Genomic DNA, 13866 nt, shown 5'->3' with positions numbered 1-13866 from the left:
AATGTCTGATATGCATTCCCCTGGGCCTGTTTCCGATGGCATCCGTGTAGAAGCCCCGGCCGCTGGCCAGGCCTCGCCCCCTCCGGCCAGTTCGGCCCCAGCGGAACAGGTCAGTTGTCGGACCACGCGACAACGCGGTTGTCCCCTTGAGCCTTGAGCCCCATGCCCGACGGGCCCTGCCCTCGATCTCAGTCCCATTATACCATCAGGCTAACAACCCATCTTGCGCCTGCCTCGTTGTCCTGTCCCAACCAACTTTTCAGGTGTCACGGCCGCCAACCGTTGAAGAGATGACTCCCTTCCAGCTGGCGCAGCGTGGCATCCTGCCGCGTCTTCGCTTCCACATTGAAGACCAAGGTACAGACACCAACAGGCTCACAGATGCCTGATAGCCAAAGTCACGCCAGCTTGAGCTTATCAACCCGCCCTCCCTTGCTGGCCTCGCCAGGCTTTGACGTCAACGCCGTGGACAGCGAGGGCATCACCTGCCTGCACTGGGCTGCCATCAACGATCGTCTTCCCTGCGTCAAGTGCGTTGAAACGACACAAGTCCCGCCTGGGCCCCACGTCCTGCCTTGCAATGGTCCTCGGCCCATAACGCTTCAATCTCATCCATCTTGCCGTCTTTGCCGACGCCTTAGATATTTTCTGCAGCAGGGCGCTCGCGTAGACGCCATCGGTGGCGAGCTCAAAGGAACCCCGCTCCATTGGGCGACTCGGTACGCCCCGCATGGTGCCCCACAGCTCCTTTCCCTCTTGCCCTGTCCTTCTCGGCCCCACACCTCACAAGATCACGCTTCGATGTGACAGACAGGGCCACCTGCAGACCGTGACCGTCCTCTTGAAACATGGTGCCGATCCCACCTTTCGTGATGTTCAAGGTCTGGCCTGTTGACCTTTGCGTAGTCGCCACTTTTGAGGCCCCTTTTATGCACGCTTGCTCTCACCCTATGCCTGCCGTCGGTTCAACGCTTTCATTTGCCAGGGTTCAATGCGCTGCACATTGCAGCACAATTTGGGTTTGCCAACCTCTGCGCCTACTTTGTTGCCCAGGGCACGGTACGATCCATCCTCCGACGCTAAAATGCTCTTGCGCACGTGTTTGCCATCCACGCCTGTACCTCGGCAATCTTGCCTCTGATACCATCCCAGTCCACCGTCTCCTGCTGCCCGTGTGGCACCCTCATGCCGCTTCCTCTTTGAACACTTCCGGACATTGGGAACCATTGCATGGATCGCTTATTTCTAGGATGTGGACAGCCGCGATACCGAGGGGCGAACTGCTCTGATGTGGGCCGCGGCCAAATGTTTTGCCCCCGACCTCTTTCGCTTGCTCATCGGCCTCGGCGCCCACGTGAACCTCCAAGACAACACATCTCAAAGCACCGGTACTCCTCCTTTGGCTTTGGCACAAAGCATCAACCGTTTCCTCTTACCTTTTCGATCCCGTGTTTCCATCTCTGCCCGCCTGACTGACTGACTGACTGACTGTCGCCTCTTTCTCGCTTTCTGTAATTTGGTGTCTGTGTAGCGCTACATTATGCCATGGCTACCAGCAACACGGTGGCCGTTCGCATCCTGATCGAGTCTGGCGCCGACCCCGACATTCCCAATGTTACGGTGCGCTACACTCTACCTTGCTTGCCTCTGTAACCTTTACCACACGGAATGCGGCGCCAGCAAATTCTCTCATGAAACTTGATTTGCTTTTCTCACCTTTTTTTTTTTTTTTTTTTTTTTTTTTTTTTTTGCTTCGTTTGACCCGTTGCCTTCTCTGCAGAAAATGTCCTGCCGATCCATGCTTTGGGATCGCCAGGGTCCACGCGGCAAATTGACGCAGAACCAGAACACGCTGCGTCATCATTTGCCGCCCGTGGCCAACCCTCGCTTTGGCTGGCTCCGTCGCGATGTATGTATGCCACACACGTGCCACCGCCATGTTGTTCTACCGCGCAACCTTATCTGATGCCCTCGCCATAGCCTGTGCGCCGCTACTGTCTGCTGTGGACCCCGTTCTTTGGTATCTTGATGGTCGGCTACGCCTTTGAGCTGGTGGGTGCCCAGACCACACCTTTGTATCTTCCTCTAATGTCTCACAAACTGTTGAGTGTCGAGTTTGCTTCCTAACACGTTCACTCTGCCATAACGCTGACACCAACTCCCTCTTTCCCCCCAACCCTCAACCTCCAACCCCACTTCAACCAACAGCTCAAGACCAACGTGTGGCTCGGTCTGCTGATGCTCGCCTTTTCCGTTTTCGCCTGGTGCACGAGTCTCCAGTACGTTGAGGCGACCCCACGCGACGACAGATTACTCGTTTATATCTACTCTTGAGATCATCTCACCTTCTTGCTCCTTGTCCAGGACGTTTACACTCACCTACCTCAAGCCCGGGGAAGCCCCCAACTCGCTGGCCATGTGGTACTCGACCCTGTCCGTGTTCTATGGCACCTACTTTTATCTCTTCTGGGACATGATGACCAACATGGAGAACCTCTGCGTGGTGATTCTGATTCCGTTTTTGTTTTGGTCCTTCCACAAAACCAACACGACTGATCCTGGCAAAATTGTCGTTCCGGCTTCGGAGCGCAACCGCAACATCATCGCTCTCGCCGAGGTAGAGTCGCACGTTCTGTTGCGCCTTTTCATACCCGAGCCGTGACCGTGCGCTCATCCCATCCGTTTCGGTCCAACGCCCACCTCCCAGAACAACATGCTGACGGCCGATCACTTCTGCATGTCCTGCGTTGTACGTCGATCAGACTCGGCATGCGCCTTGGCTCGCCCTTTGCACCATCTTGATCGTCTCATCGTGTGCTGTTGGTGCTGTTGCGGCGATGTGACAGGCCCGCCGTCCGCTACGCTCGAAGCACTGTGGAATTTGCAATCATTGTGTCGCTCGTTTTGATCACCATGTACGCGTTGACATGGCCGCCCATTCGTCCATCAGTTGATCAAGGGCTAGCCTCACTTTTGATTTTGCCCGTAGTGCCCTTTTGTGGACAACGATGTTGGTGCTGGAAACCATCGATATTTTATGCATTATCTCATGTGCTTTGTGGCCTCCAATATCATGTTCCTCGTTGGCTGCATGCGCTGTAAGTTGCGTGCGGGCCCTGCCGATTTTAAGCTGCCCAAAGCCTTTTTGACTCATGCCCGCCGCCGTTTGCCCCACAGACTTCTCGCTGGAATGCCCAAGTCATGAGTCATTTTTCTATAACCTATGGATCAAGGCGTCTTGCTCGCCGTTTATTGCTTGGCTCTTTGCTCAGGGCTGCCTCCATACGACGTGGGTCTCGTTGCTGCTGGTCATGCACCTGAAGCAAATCATGTTTGACGACTTTACCACCAACGAGGGCGTCAATAAGTTCCGCTACGACTATATCAGAGCCGCCAAGGGTCGTTCGCCGTTTCATCGCGGCTTGTTTGGCAACTTGGCCGAATTCTATTTCCCCACTGTTGACTGGACCAAGGTCTTTGAGGTCGACGACGCTAATCGTCACAAGATCCGCGAGCTCCGAGTATAAAGACTCGGGGAGTTTTTTTTTTTTTTCTTTCGCCGGTCGCTTGGTTTAGCTTGGGCGCTTTGCTCCCGTTGTCCGGCCTGTGTCACCGTGTCTGTCTTACCCAAGACTGTCTGATGGGACGGCGCTGTTGAATATTTTCATTTGCTTTGTTTCTGCTTCTCGACGTATTTTTGTTATGTAATCTCTTGAATTGACACGTGTACGCTGATGAAAGCGGTCCCTTTCTCAAAGCGTAGGTTCTTGTCCACTTTTTTCCCTCGAAACCAAAGCCGCCTCGCGCGAGGATGTGCTTGCGCATTGTCAACTACGATCTAGGACTCGTGATTCTATTCCATTCAGGACGAACAAAAGCAAAACTCAAACCTAAAACTGGCATGTTCGAAGATTGCGAACACAAGGCACGGGCAGGGGGGCTAGTCAGGGCTGTGAATCATCCTCGCGCAGGTGCTCAGGCCGTGACCCTTCATTGGGAAACAGGATCCACGCCAGCCGAGGAAGGTGGTGTTGGGGATTGCTTGGCATCGTCTTCCTCGTAGACGTTCGCCATGTGCAGATCGTCCTGGGAGCTGACGATGCTATCTTGTGTCTCATCGGCCTCGTTGTAGTCGTTTTCCTCACCCTCTCCGCCTTCTGCCATGAGATCGGCGTTCATGGCTTGCTCCGCAGCCTGTCCAACATCACGCAAGCACCATTTGGGGTGAGTCTGGGTCTGGATTCGAGGGACAAGAGAACATGACGCAGGCAGCCATACCAAAAGTTGTTCCCGATCCTTTTCGCGTGCTTGTTCGCGCTGAAGCTGCAGAGCTTCTTGCGCTTTGGCTTCTTCAATCTGTTTACGCAAACGATCCGATGCCTCGGAGGAGACGCGACGCGGACTCGAGGTCACAGATGTACGCGACGATTTGTCGCCTTCAGGTGCGGCTGTACTGTTCGCAGCGGTCGCCTCAGACACGGCGGTCTCTGCAGGCACCGATGCGCCGCCGTGCTGCGTGGTGGCGGACGCCGGAGGCGTTTTGGCGGCCTTTTCAGCTTCGCGTCGCTCGTGAATTTCCTCACTAATGCTGGATAAGGTATTGAGACTGTTGCTGTATTTCTCTTTGGCTGCCTTGATGTCACGCTCCTGCTGTAGCAGTTGCTGACGAAGACCTGATTGATGGATTTTCACATGAGTGTTGAGGCTGAGGTGGGGGCGCCACGCGAGCATCAAGGACCATGAGCACATGCACGTACCCATGAGAATCTTGTCGTGCTGAACTTTGCTCTCATAGTAAGGCTTGGTCTTGATGATGATTTTTTTGCGTGCCTTGGCCAGCTCCATGAGTTCGCGGTCGGCTTTGAGGAAGGTTTGAGTTTTGGTCTGGTGAATTGTATCTGCGTGTTCTTTGCGGTTGAACGCGGTCATGAGGTCTTGCGTGGCTTTGTTGAGGGAAGCTTGGAGATTTGCGTCAAAGGTTGCGCCCTTCTCCAGCTGCTGCTCGGTGGCCTTGACCTTTTGCTTGGCTTGCTGGTAGGCCCCAGAGGCCTTTTCAAAGTACACAGCTGCCTGCCGTGACTCGTAGTGGGCCTGGAAGAGCATCGCGCGCCATGAGACCACACAAACACTTGAATCGCAGCGGCTGCACCACATTGCTTGCTTTCCTCTCAGGCACAGTGAAGATGTGACCCAAAAGAGAGGTCCAGAGACGCAGACACAGACGCAGACACAGACAGAAGCAACTGAGCAGACTGGGAGTCAGAGAGGGGCCAAGAAGCTACCTTGCGGGCTCGGAAGAGCGCTTGGTGATAGGGGCGGGCCTTGTCGATGTTGCGGCGCCCGAGCTTGTTGGCCAAATCACGCAGATCTATTTGCACTTGGTCCATGGCTGTTTTGAAGGCTGCTTTCGTTTCCTGTCAAGAGAAAAAGACATTGGTGTGCCAGGCGCAAGCAACATGACGGCCGGGATGAGAAGACACGGGATCCTGAGCCTCCAACATGGGTCAAGATTGGACGACATTTGGAAGGCAGGAACGACGAACCTCTAGTTCCTTCTCGAGCCGATTGATGGCGTCCGAGGCATCATTCATATCTTGAAGGGCAATTTCTACACGTGGGTCCACCTGCGCGCGCAAAATAGACGAGGTGAATTGATTTTGTTCGGGCGGCCAGCGAATCGAGCGACAAGTGCTCGCTTGCGCAACCACAAGCGAACGTGGGACCAACCTCCTCGTGTTCGTAGTCATCGGCATCCCCGCGTCCTTCCCAGGCATCTTCGGCGGAGCTATCCTTGGAAACGTCCTGATCGTTTTCGCTGATCTCAACGACAATCTTGGGGGAAGCCACAGGCATGACGTCGGTCTGGTGAGGCTTTGTTGCCAGGGCCGCCTCTGCAGACGAATTCAGGCTTGTTTCTGCGTCGGCCGCCTCTGTTGACTCGACCGTGGGATCTGATTCTGGTACGATTGTTTCTGCTGGTGATTCCGCAGATGCTTGGGCTCGGTCTACCTCGCTGGCAGTGCTATTTGCACTTGGCTCTGCATTCTTCACTGCTGGTACTCCAGATGCTGTGACGGCATCGGCATCTGCACTCTCTTCTTCAGTCTCTTTAGTCGTGAGCACCGGTGGCTCGTTTTCCGCGGCCGCAGCCACCGATGGCTCGTTTTCCGCGGCATCCGCAGTCATCTCTGCTTTGTTCTCCGCGACCGCAGCCATCTCCGGTTCATCCTCGGCAGCCGCAGTCACCGCTGCGTCGTCCTTGACATCCGCATTCACGTCTACTTCGTCATCAACACCTGTTGTCGCCTCTGCTTCCTCCACAGCCACTGTAGCTGAGTCTGTTGCATGATCGCCGCTACCAAGCTCTTGCCCGCCATCATCGCTCATCGCGCCGTTGGCCTCCTCGTCGGCTGCCTTCTTTGCCGGTTCGCTGCCCACGGCATCGGCCGAGCCACTATGCGCACCATCCATGACACCGCCGTCAGATTCCGACACGGCCGGATCAGCAGCGTTCAGGACCAGCGTGTCACCGGCCGCGGATCCTGCCAACTCCTCCTGAGACGGCGTCGCCTCAGCCATTCTAAAATAGACCCCGTGTGCGTGCCGGCAGCCCGAATCCAATCCGTCTTGGCCTCGAGGCACTGCGATCTCAATTCAACCCCCTGCGGACTGCACTGCCACTCGCTGGCGCGCCAAACATGCACAGCTGAGCTCACCCCGGGGCTCCCCAAGACACCAAATGACCGCCGCTCTGCTCCAGCTCGGTGGGCGGGAAAAGGCCCTTGGCTGCAGCTTGGGACCGGCTGGGGAACTCACTGGCCTCCGGTGGGAAGACCTTGGCTGGGGCTTGGGATAGATGTATGGAGAACAGCTGTTGACAACAGGTGGGTCATGGCCTAGGGGGATTGCGGGGCAACAAAGGCATGACGGGCACGGAATTTTGGGGGTCTATGCAGGGACTGTCGCTACATTCCGACCCCCGCAGACGCTGCGCATGCAGCCTCGCTTTGTTCCATGAAGCTGAGAAAGCGTTACAATTGTCACGCCTTTGAGTAAAGTGTCATCCCCACCACACTGACAGATGGTAACCACAGCCACAACAATAGAGAGAGAAAGCAAAGGGCTACCACTTGTTAGAGATGACAGCAACAGCACACAAAGAGAGAGAGACAAAGCAAAAGAGACAAAGCAAAAAACAAAGACAAGACTTCTTTTAACTTTAGCAGGCAGCACATCATCATCCCTTCGTAACACACACACACACACACACACACACACACACGCCTTTGCTTTTCCTTTGTTCTTTTGTTCTTTTCGTCGACAAATCAAAAAGGCGGGAAAAACGCGCGACTGAGGTTGTAAATGCTATTTGTTCTCGTCCTTGAGTCAAAGTGGGTGGCAGAGAAACGGCAGCCCGGAACGGGAACAGCGGGGCTCGGGTTGTTCTTCTTGTCTGGCTCGGTTGTAGTGGCTGTTTGGATACACCATGCGAGTTGAAGTATCGTGCAGGCTCGAGGGATCCGTGGCTCACACGACCCGCCCGAAAACATGGCTGCGATCGCTCTTTTCTCTGAACTTGTGACTGGTGTGCCTTGGGTTCTTCGTTTGCTGTCACTGCTCCGTTTGGACCCCTCGCGCCGCCGTTCGTGCCCGCCGTCGCCGTCGCTCCCGGCATGCCTCTGGAGCCAGACAACACATGCTTTACTTGTTCTTGATGCTTGCTTGTTGCGGATGCCATGGTGTTTGAGCGGCATGACTTGTTCTTTGACCGTAGCATCCATCGTGTCACCATGTGCGACCCCAGTGAGAGCTGCTGCGATTGATCCTCATGCCGGTTCTTGATGTGTCACCCCCGACCTCGACCTGATAGGCTTTGCCTTCTTTGTTTCTCTTCCAGAATCGTACTGGTATGTAGTGTACCTGCGCTCATCTGCCTCACGCTGGCCTCTCCCCTCGCGGGATCAGGCTCTGCCATCCCCGCCTGCCCTTCTTTTCTTGCTTTCTTTCGTCCTTCCCTTGCCCTCTTTTGTAATCTTCTTCTTTTGTTGCGGCTGATTCTTCGCCCAAAAGTTGTGAGCCTCTGGCCTCGCGCTTCACCTCATTTGCCTTTGGTGTTCTGCATCCACAGCCACAATGTCTGCCCCCGCCCCCGCCACCGCCACCGCCCCTGCAGGCGGTGCCAACCGCCAGGCTGCCCTTGCCGCCGCCATGAAGGTTCAGGCCGAGGAGAAGCTCCGCGTCGGCTGCTACGAGACTCCCTACAGCTTGTGCGTGGGCCCACCAACCCACGCTGCTTTCCCCTGTCGCCAATGCCATCTTCTCTCATTCCGCCTTTCCTCTGTAGCTTGGGTGCTCTGGGCTACACCATCTTCATCTGGATGTTCACCTCCCCCTTCTGGTATGATTGTGCTCAAATTCTTGCCCGCCCAACCCAAAACAAGGCTGCACACCTGAGTTACTTTCTCGCCATACCTCTCACGGCCTGCAATCCTCATCTTGTAGGCTCGTCGGCGTCTACCTTTACTCAGAGCCCAAGACCGACTATGAAGAGGATCTTGGTCTGGGTCTGCTGATTGTCGGCTTTCTCTTTGCTGGTCCCCTCTGGCTCATCTTCATGTTCCTCTGGCTCAAGAAGCGTCTCGCCGGTCCCCCCGCTGTACGTTGCATCTGTCCGCCACTGGTTTTGCTCGAGGCAGCCTCAACTCTGGTCTCCTGAGCTCCGATTTCTTCTGATATTTCGCTCTCTGTCTGCCGCAATCCTTTCCAGCCGGAGACTGAACTTGTCTAAGCGCAATGAACGCCACCGCAGTGGTGCTTTTTTATCCTTGTGGGCTGCCAGCGCATCGCGCGGCCCGTAGGCTGCCAAGCAACACCTATAGCGAGGACATGTGCCCCAAGCACCGCTCTGCAACCTTTTGTTTTTCCTTACCGTTTTTTTTTTTCTTTTCTTTTCGTAACTCTTTTTCGGTCCTGTTAGCTCTGTGCTTTGCTTACACAAACGTCCCTGTCCCGTGTTGGTCGAAGCAGCTTTAGCCTGCTGCCTTCAACCTCGTCTCTTTTTCTGTGCCCGTTTGGGTTTCCCCGTTGAACTGCCCCCCGTTGCTTCTCCGTCAGCTTTTCGCCTTCTTTTTCTTCGCTCCCTTCTTTTGTTGTGGCCAACGCTCTTATCTTTTGCGCGTTTCTCCACGTCCCATTGGGGTTGACACGAGAGTTGGAATCGTGTCGTGACTCCCCCAGAGTCTTTTGTTCAGCATGCTTGAGTTTCCGCCCACCCCGAGTGAGCGACTCGGCGTGTCGTCCCACAAAGTTGTTGATTTCTCTTGTTTTCAAGCTTGACAAACAGGTCCCGTTGCGACTGTTAGCTGGAGTCGCCGTGTCTTTGCCGTGACGTTTGTGCGTCAATCCGACCTCTCTTTTCTTTTTCCCTTTTGAATTGAAGCAAAACAAAAACTTGACTCGCAAGTCTGTCAGCTTGACCTCATCTCTACGGCACATCTGAATGCTCCTATGCACAACTGTCCTGGCGCAGCAAGAAGATATTCCTCTTGAATGTCAGCGGCTAGCGCCGAGGTGGCCGTCGACCAGCCATTTCCCGTGCCATTCGTACGCGCTCGGCCCCTGTGACGGCTGGGCTGAGCTCACGAAACTGCGGGCGTACCACAGGCTCAGCACCCATGTGTGGGCTTACGCTCCGACCTCGGCGCGCGGCATGGTGAGCATCCTTGTCCAGTTCGTGACGCCCATCAGTAAGAGCCCCACCTGAGCTCGTGGGTCGGAGCTTGCTGTCGCTGCTTCTCGTTGGGACTCGATGGTGGTGACCCCGCGCACCAGCCGATTTACTCCGCTCCATGGAGCCAGTCGAGCCCCGACTTTCACGCCTATTTGAAGATACCAAGTGGCCAATATTGAAACAAAAGCTGATATTAAACGCGTGGCTGGAAGCCAACGCTCTGGACGTACCCGTGATCACTTCGAGGGCGGCACACGGGCTTGCGTCCAGGTTTGGGGCTCTTGGAGCGCATGCCATGCTTGGACCGGGTCTTTGGGCTCTTGGAGCGAGACCGAAAAGGGTGTGGAATCGTGTGATTTGGTACAGTGACCTGTGGGCCATGGGCACAGCAGATCGTCAATTAGGACCTCATGGTTTGAGCCGTTCCAAATCGAGATCTGGTCCCGTCTGATAGTGTGGCCTCACCTGCAGCAAGCGCCAGAGCTCCTTGACTTCATCGCGGGCCGCCCGTGCTCGTACAGCGTGCTCCATGGCCTGCTCCGCATGATGCTGGACGCGGTCCAAAGCTTGGTTTAAGCGAGTCGTCAAAGATCTATGCCAAGTCAGACAGGAAACCAAAATTCGTCATGGTCTGACCCAAAAAAAAAAAAAAAAAAACAGACAAGGTATCAAAGCAAGTCAAACAAGCTTGCTGATCTCATGCTATGAGAGGAGCAATCAGGCGAGGAAGAGAGCAAGCCTACGTCAATAGAGGGTCATCGGAGCCATTGTCCACCACTGCCAGCTCGCCGGGCACAATTGTGCTGTCCAGATCTGGCGGTGCATCATCCTTGAACGAAGGCTCAAAAACAACGGGTTCAGCCGCGTCCAAAGGCGTCTCGAATTCAACGGGCAGCATCTCGCTGACAGTTGCCTCTTCACCCACATCCTCATGGGTGAGATCAAAGCTGAGACGAGGCGCTGGGTTCAGGACAGAGGTGCTCCCACTGAAAATGGCAATGCGCTCCTGCTGACGGTCCCGGGTGGCGGCCTCACGCTTGCTGCTGCCCATGCTCCTATGTATCAGTGGATGGCAGATATCGAGAGTTTGACAGCCAGGGCTGGGCACGGGATGTGATGTGGTGGGGTGCTTCCTGACCGTACCGTGTAATGCTGGAGCGCCGAACAACTTCGGGTGATTCATCTGCCAGCGTTTTCTGGAGGTCCTCTGGCAACCGAGAAAGCTGCTTGCGAGCACGCACGCTGGAGAGACGGCGAGTCATGGGGCTGGCATCCTCGACGCCAGAGCTTGGTGGGGTAAAAGAGCTAATGGAGCCACGCTCTAACATGACGGTGTGGTGTTCGTCACCACTGGGAGGACTTGTATCCGGGGTGTGGGTGGACGAATCCTCGGGCGAAGCGTCAGCCAGCGGAGGTGGGGTAATGACATGGTCCGACTCGATATTGGGGCCAGCAGTATCAAGTCCCTCTAAAGACAATAAGTCATTGTCGGACAACGAAGACGGCTCAACGGAACCTTCGGCAGCACTGCCCGCTAAACTTGCCGCAGACTGCGGCTGTGCCTTGGCGCGAGCGCGGCGCAAACTATTCTGTCTATCAAGTACGCGTTGTGGCAAAAGCGGAACCAATTTCTACACACACACACACACACACACACACACACACCAAGAAAAACCCAGAAAAACCAAAAGGGCGGGTTCATGTCATCAGTGTGTGGTCGACTCATTGCGAATGGCAGGGGACAGAGGGCAACGAGTCTTGAGAGGCCCAATCCAGCAGAAACTGCCATACCCGCATGGTGTCGTCGTCTGGGTGAACCAGGTCGGCCAGTGTAAGGCCATTATTTGTCTGCGAGCATGCCAGCCATTTTGAGCAAGGAAATGGAGAAGAAGCCCGGTGGGGCAAGATTTTTCTTCGAGGAAGCGGGGACCAGCCTCGAGCTGATATAGATGGGATGACCATTTGGAGCATTCCAAGCCTTGGGCAGGCAGACAAACCTGCACATCAACCTGCCCGCCACCATCCACAAGGGCTAGAACGATTTCAATCTAGCCGTGTGGGGGTGTTGATGATGACAAGGGGATGAGGAGTGACAATGTGGTGTTGTCTCCTGGATGCGATGACCGTCAACGAGAGAGCGCACACGTGACGGTGCGGATGGTCGAGGCACAACACGCCTACCTGGCTAAAGGCGACGGCAGCATGCATGGGGGTGTAGCCATCGTCGTCTGGCTGATTGGCAGACGCGCCTAGGGTCAAGAGTCGATCCACCAACTGCCTCGGGTCGGGCCATTGTTTGCGTGTCAACATTGAGCGCGCATGCACGGCTCCTGGAAAAGAAATGTGCTTAACACCAACTCTCCCCTCATGCGAAGCGCATGCCAAAGTCTGCATGACTTACGTCGGCCCAGCCGTGTGCGGCCACAATGTGCAGTGCCGTGGCGTGATCGGCCGTGACTGGGGCATTGACATCCGATTGGCCTGCCTCAATACTGGCCACGATTGCCTCCATCTGACGCCGACTCTGAAAACGACGAGCTTCAGCAGCGGCCGCGTCGAGACCTGCAAGCCACGTGAGGTAGAGCAAAAGAGCTGCAGCATGAGGGTGCCGACGCCGGCACACGGCCAAGCATGTTGATCGAGACACCTAGACCAGGAAAGGCCGCTGCATGCGAGGTGCCACAACGTTGGTTCGCGTACCTTGTGCGGTCATAAAAGAGCCCAGAAGATCGGATAGGGCATCAGCGAGTGCCTCTGGGTCGTCGCATTCGGGAGGATCTTCACGGTTGGCTATATCGCGGGCCAGGTCTATTGGTAATTGGTCATCGACATTGACTGCCATTAAATCGGCGCCGTGCTTCACCAACAACCTGCCAAACCGTGAGTGGCATACACGGAGCCGCGAGGGAAGCAAGGCAGTGGGAATGAGGCTCGGGATGTGGGAAACGATGGACCAGTGGGAAACGATGGATCAGTGTGACCCGGGCGCGCGGCCTTTGAAAGCAGGGCTACTGACTCAACCATTTCTGTGTGGCCTTGGGCAGCAGCAGCGTGCAGCGGTGTCCAGTGCTATTGAATGGGGTGGGACTTGTTGAGTTGTGGCGCATGTCCGGAGCGCGGACTGTGCAAGCGCAGCGCACCTCGTTGTCAACTACATTGGGATCGGCATGCGCTTCCAATAGGGCCTGGCCCATGGCCACGTGGCCATCAAGGGCAGCCTTGGGAGAACACAGCACAATGGTCAGAAGGCTTTGACAACGGCTCTAGGCGGCTTGCTCACAAGAGCAAATGAAGGGGGTCCACGGGGAGGGGGGATTGAACCTGGTGCAGGGCCGTGAGACCATCCGTATTGCCGGCGTTGACATTGACGCTTGGCTGCAAGAGAAGGCGCTGAACCTCGGGAAGATCATGTTGAGCGGCCGCAGATAAAAGCATCACATCCACGTCAAAATGAACGTGATCCGTGTCATCAGATTGCTTTGTCCCCGACGGCTCAGGCACGGCAAACCCCGCTGTCTGTCGCTCTCGCCAGCGCTATGCCAATCACACCAATCACATTCACACAACCGGCCAACATGAATGCAGCGACCAGAACTGAATCGAACGGCACAGCTATCTCGAAGCAGGCCTAGGTGGACTGGCAACAAACCTCCAGCTGGCGGCGGCGCTCCTGTCGAGCGCGCACCTGACTCCCGAGATCGCGGGCGACAAATTCAGTGGTCGCCATGCTGAATCGCTTCGTCCGAGCCCCTCCTCAACACTGGACCACTTGCAATCAGCGCTGCAGGCCCATCTCGTGAGCGCGAAGTGTTGGGTCTGAGCCTGAACCTGAACCTGAGCCTGAGCCTGAGCCTGAGCCTGAGCCTGAGCCTGAGCCTGAGCCTGAGCCTGAGCCTGAGCCTGAGCCTGAGCCTGAGCCTGAGCCTGAGCCTGAGCCTGAGCCTGAGCCTGAGCCTGAGCCTGAGCCCGAGCCGAACCGATCCTCCACGAACCAGTGAGTGCGAGGCCGTGAGGGAGGGAGCACACACAGACAGCTCCAGCCAACAACAACGACGACGACAACGACGGGACGACTCGCTCGCGCGCTTTTTGCATTCAAATGCACACACACGCACACATACACACAAATAAATTGT

At 55.8% G+C, this 13866-nt stretch overlaps 4 protein-coding genes across 4 annotated transcripts in view; 2 read left to right on the top strand and 2 right to left on the bottom strand.

Moving 5' to 3' along the window:
* Positions 1–3734, top strand: part of MONBRDRAFT_37601 (uncharacterized protein) — a 15842-nt gene extending 12108 nt beyond the window's left edge. The window contains exons 3-16 of the mRNA XM_001746956.1: positions 264–357; positions 449–530; positions 745–881; positions 986–1059; positions 1250–1388; positions 1532–1620; positions 1781–1909; positions 1981–2052; positions 2209–2279; positions 2365–2617; positions 2708–2749; positions 2847–2915; positions 2990–3098; positions 3178–3734. Of these exons, the coding sequence (XP_001747008.1) occupies positions 264–357; positions 449–530; positions 745–881; positions 986–1059; positions 1250–1388; positions 1532–1620; positions 1781–1909; positions 1981–2052; positions 2209–2279; positions 2365–2617; positions 2708–2749; positions 2847–2915; positions 2990–3098; positions 3178–3527 (1710 nt within the window). The 3' untranslated portion in view covers positions 3528–3734. The remainder of the gene's footprint in view (positions 1–263; positions 358–448; positions 531–744; positions 882–985; positions 1060–1249; positions 1389–1531; positions 1621–1780; positions 1910–1980; positions 2053–2208; positions 2280–2364; positions 2618–2707; positions 2750–2846; positions 2916–2989; positions 3099–3177) is intronic.
* Positions 3735–3990: 256 nt separating this feature from the next.
* MONBRDRAFT_26563 (uncharacterized protein) lies at positions 3991–6579 on the bottom strand (the record flags this gene model as incomplete). Its single annotated transcript, XM_001746846.1, has 6 exons — positions 3991–4194; positions 4279–4673; positions 4758–5091; positions 5283–5414; positions 5544–5624; positions 5728–6579. The coding sequence occupies 6 exons, from the start codon at positions 6577–6579 to the stop codon at positions 3991–3993; spliced, it is 1998 nt and encodes a 665-aa protein (XP_001746898.1).
* Positions 6580–8133: 1554 nt separating this feature from the next.
* MONBRDRAFT_26562 (uncharacterized protein) lies at positions 8134–8716 on the top strand (the record flags this gene model as incomplete). The annotated part of the gene is made up of 3 exons (XM_001746955.1): positions 8134–8267; positions 8345–8398; positions 8503–8716. The coding sequence occupies 3 exons, from the start codon at positions 8134–8136 to the stop codon at positions 8714–8716; spliced, it is 402 nt and encodes a 133-aa protein (XP_001747007.1).
* Positions 8717–8767: 51 nt separating this feature from the next.
* On the bottom strand, positions 8768–13825 carry MONBRDRAFT_32957 (uncharacterized protein; the record flags this gene model as incomplete). Its single annotated transcript, XM_001746845.1, has 15 exons — positions 8768–9515; positions 9697–9878; positions 9961–10100; positions 10196–10322; positions 10474–10785; positions 10874–11361; positions 11522–11578; positions 11728–11778; positions 11912–12004; positions 12132–12292; positions 12431–12600; positions 12752–12948; positions 13052–13264; positions 13380–13415; positions 13559–13825. 15 exons carry the CDS (start codon positions 13823–13825, stop codon positions 8974–8976), a joined length of 3036 nt encoding a protein of 1011 aa, XP_001746897.1. The 3' UTR covers positions 8768–8973.
* Between the last annotated feature and the right edge of the window lie 41 nt (positions 13826–13866).

The sequence above is a fragment of the Monosiga brevicollis genome, genomic scaffold (genome assembly GCF_000002865.3).
Source record: "Monosiga brevicollis MX1 MONBRscaffold_14 genomic scaffold, whole genome shotgun sequence".
NCBI classification, from domain to species: domain Eukaryota; class Choanoflagellata; order Craspedida; family Salpingoecidae; genus Monosiga; species Monosiga brevicollis.
Note: the sequence above shows the minus strand (reverse complement) of the source record. Positions and strands in the feature narration are given on the sequence as shown.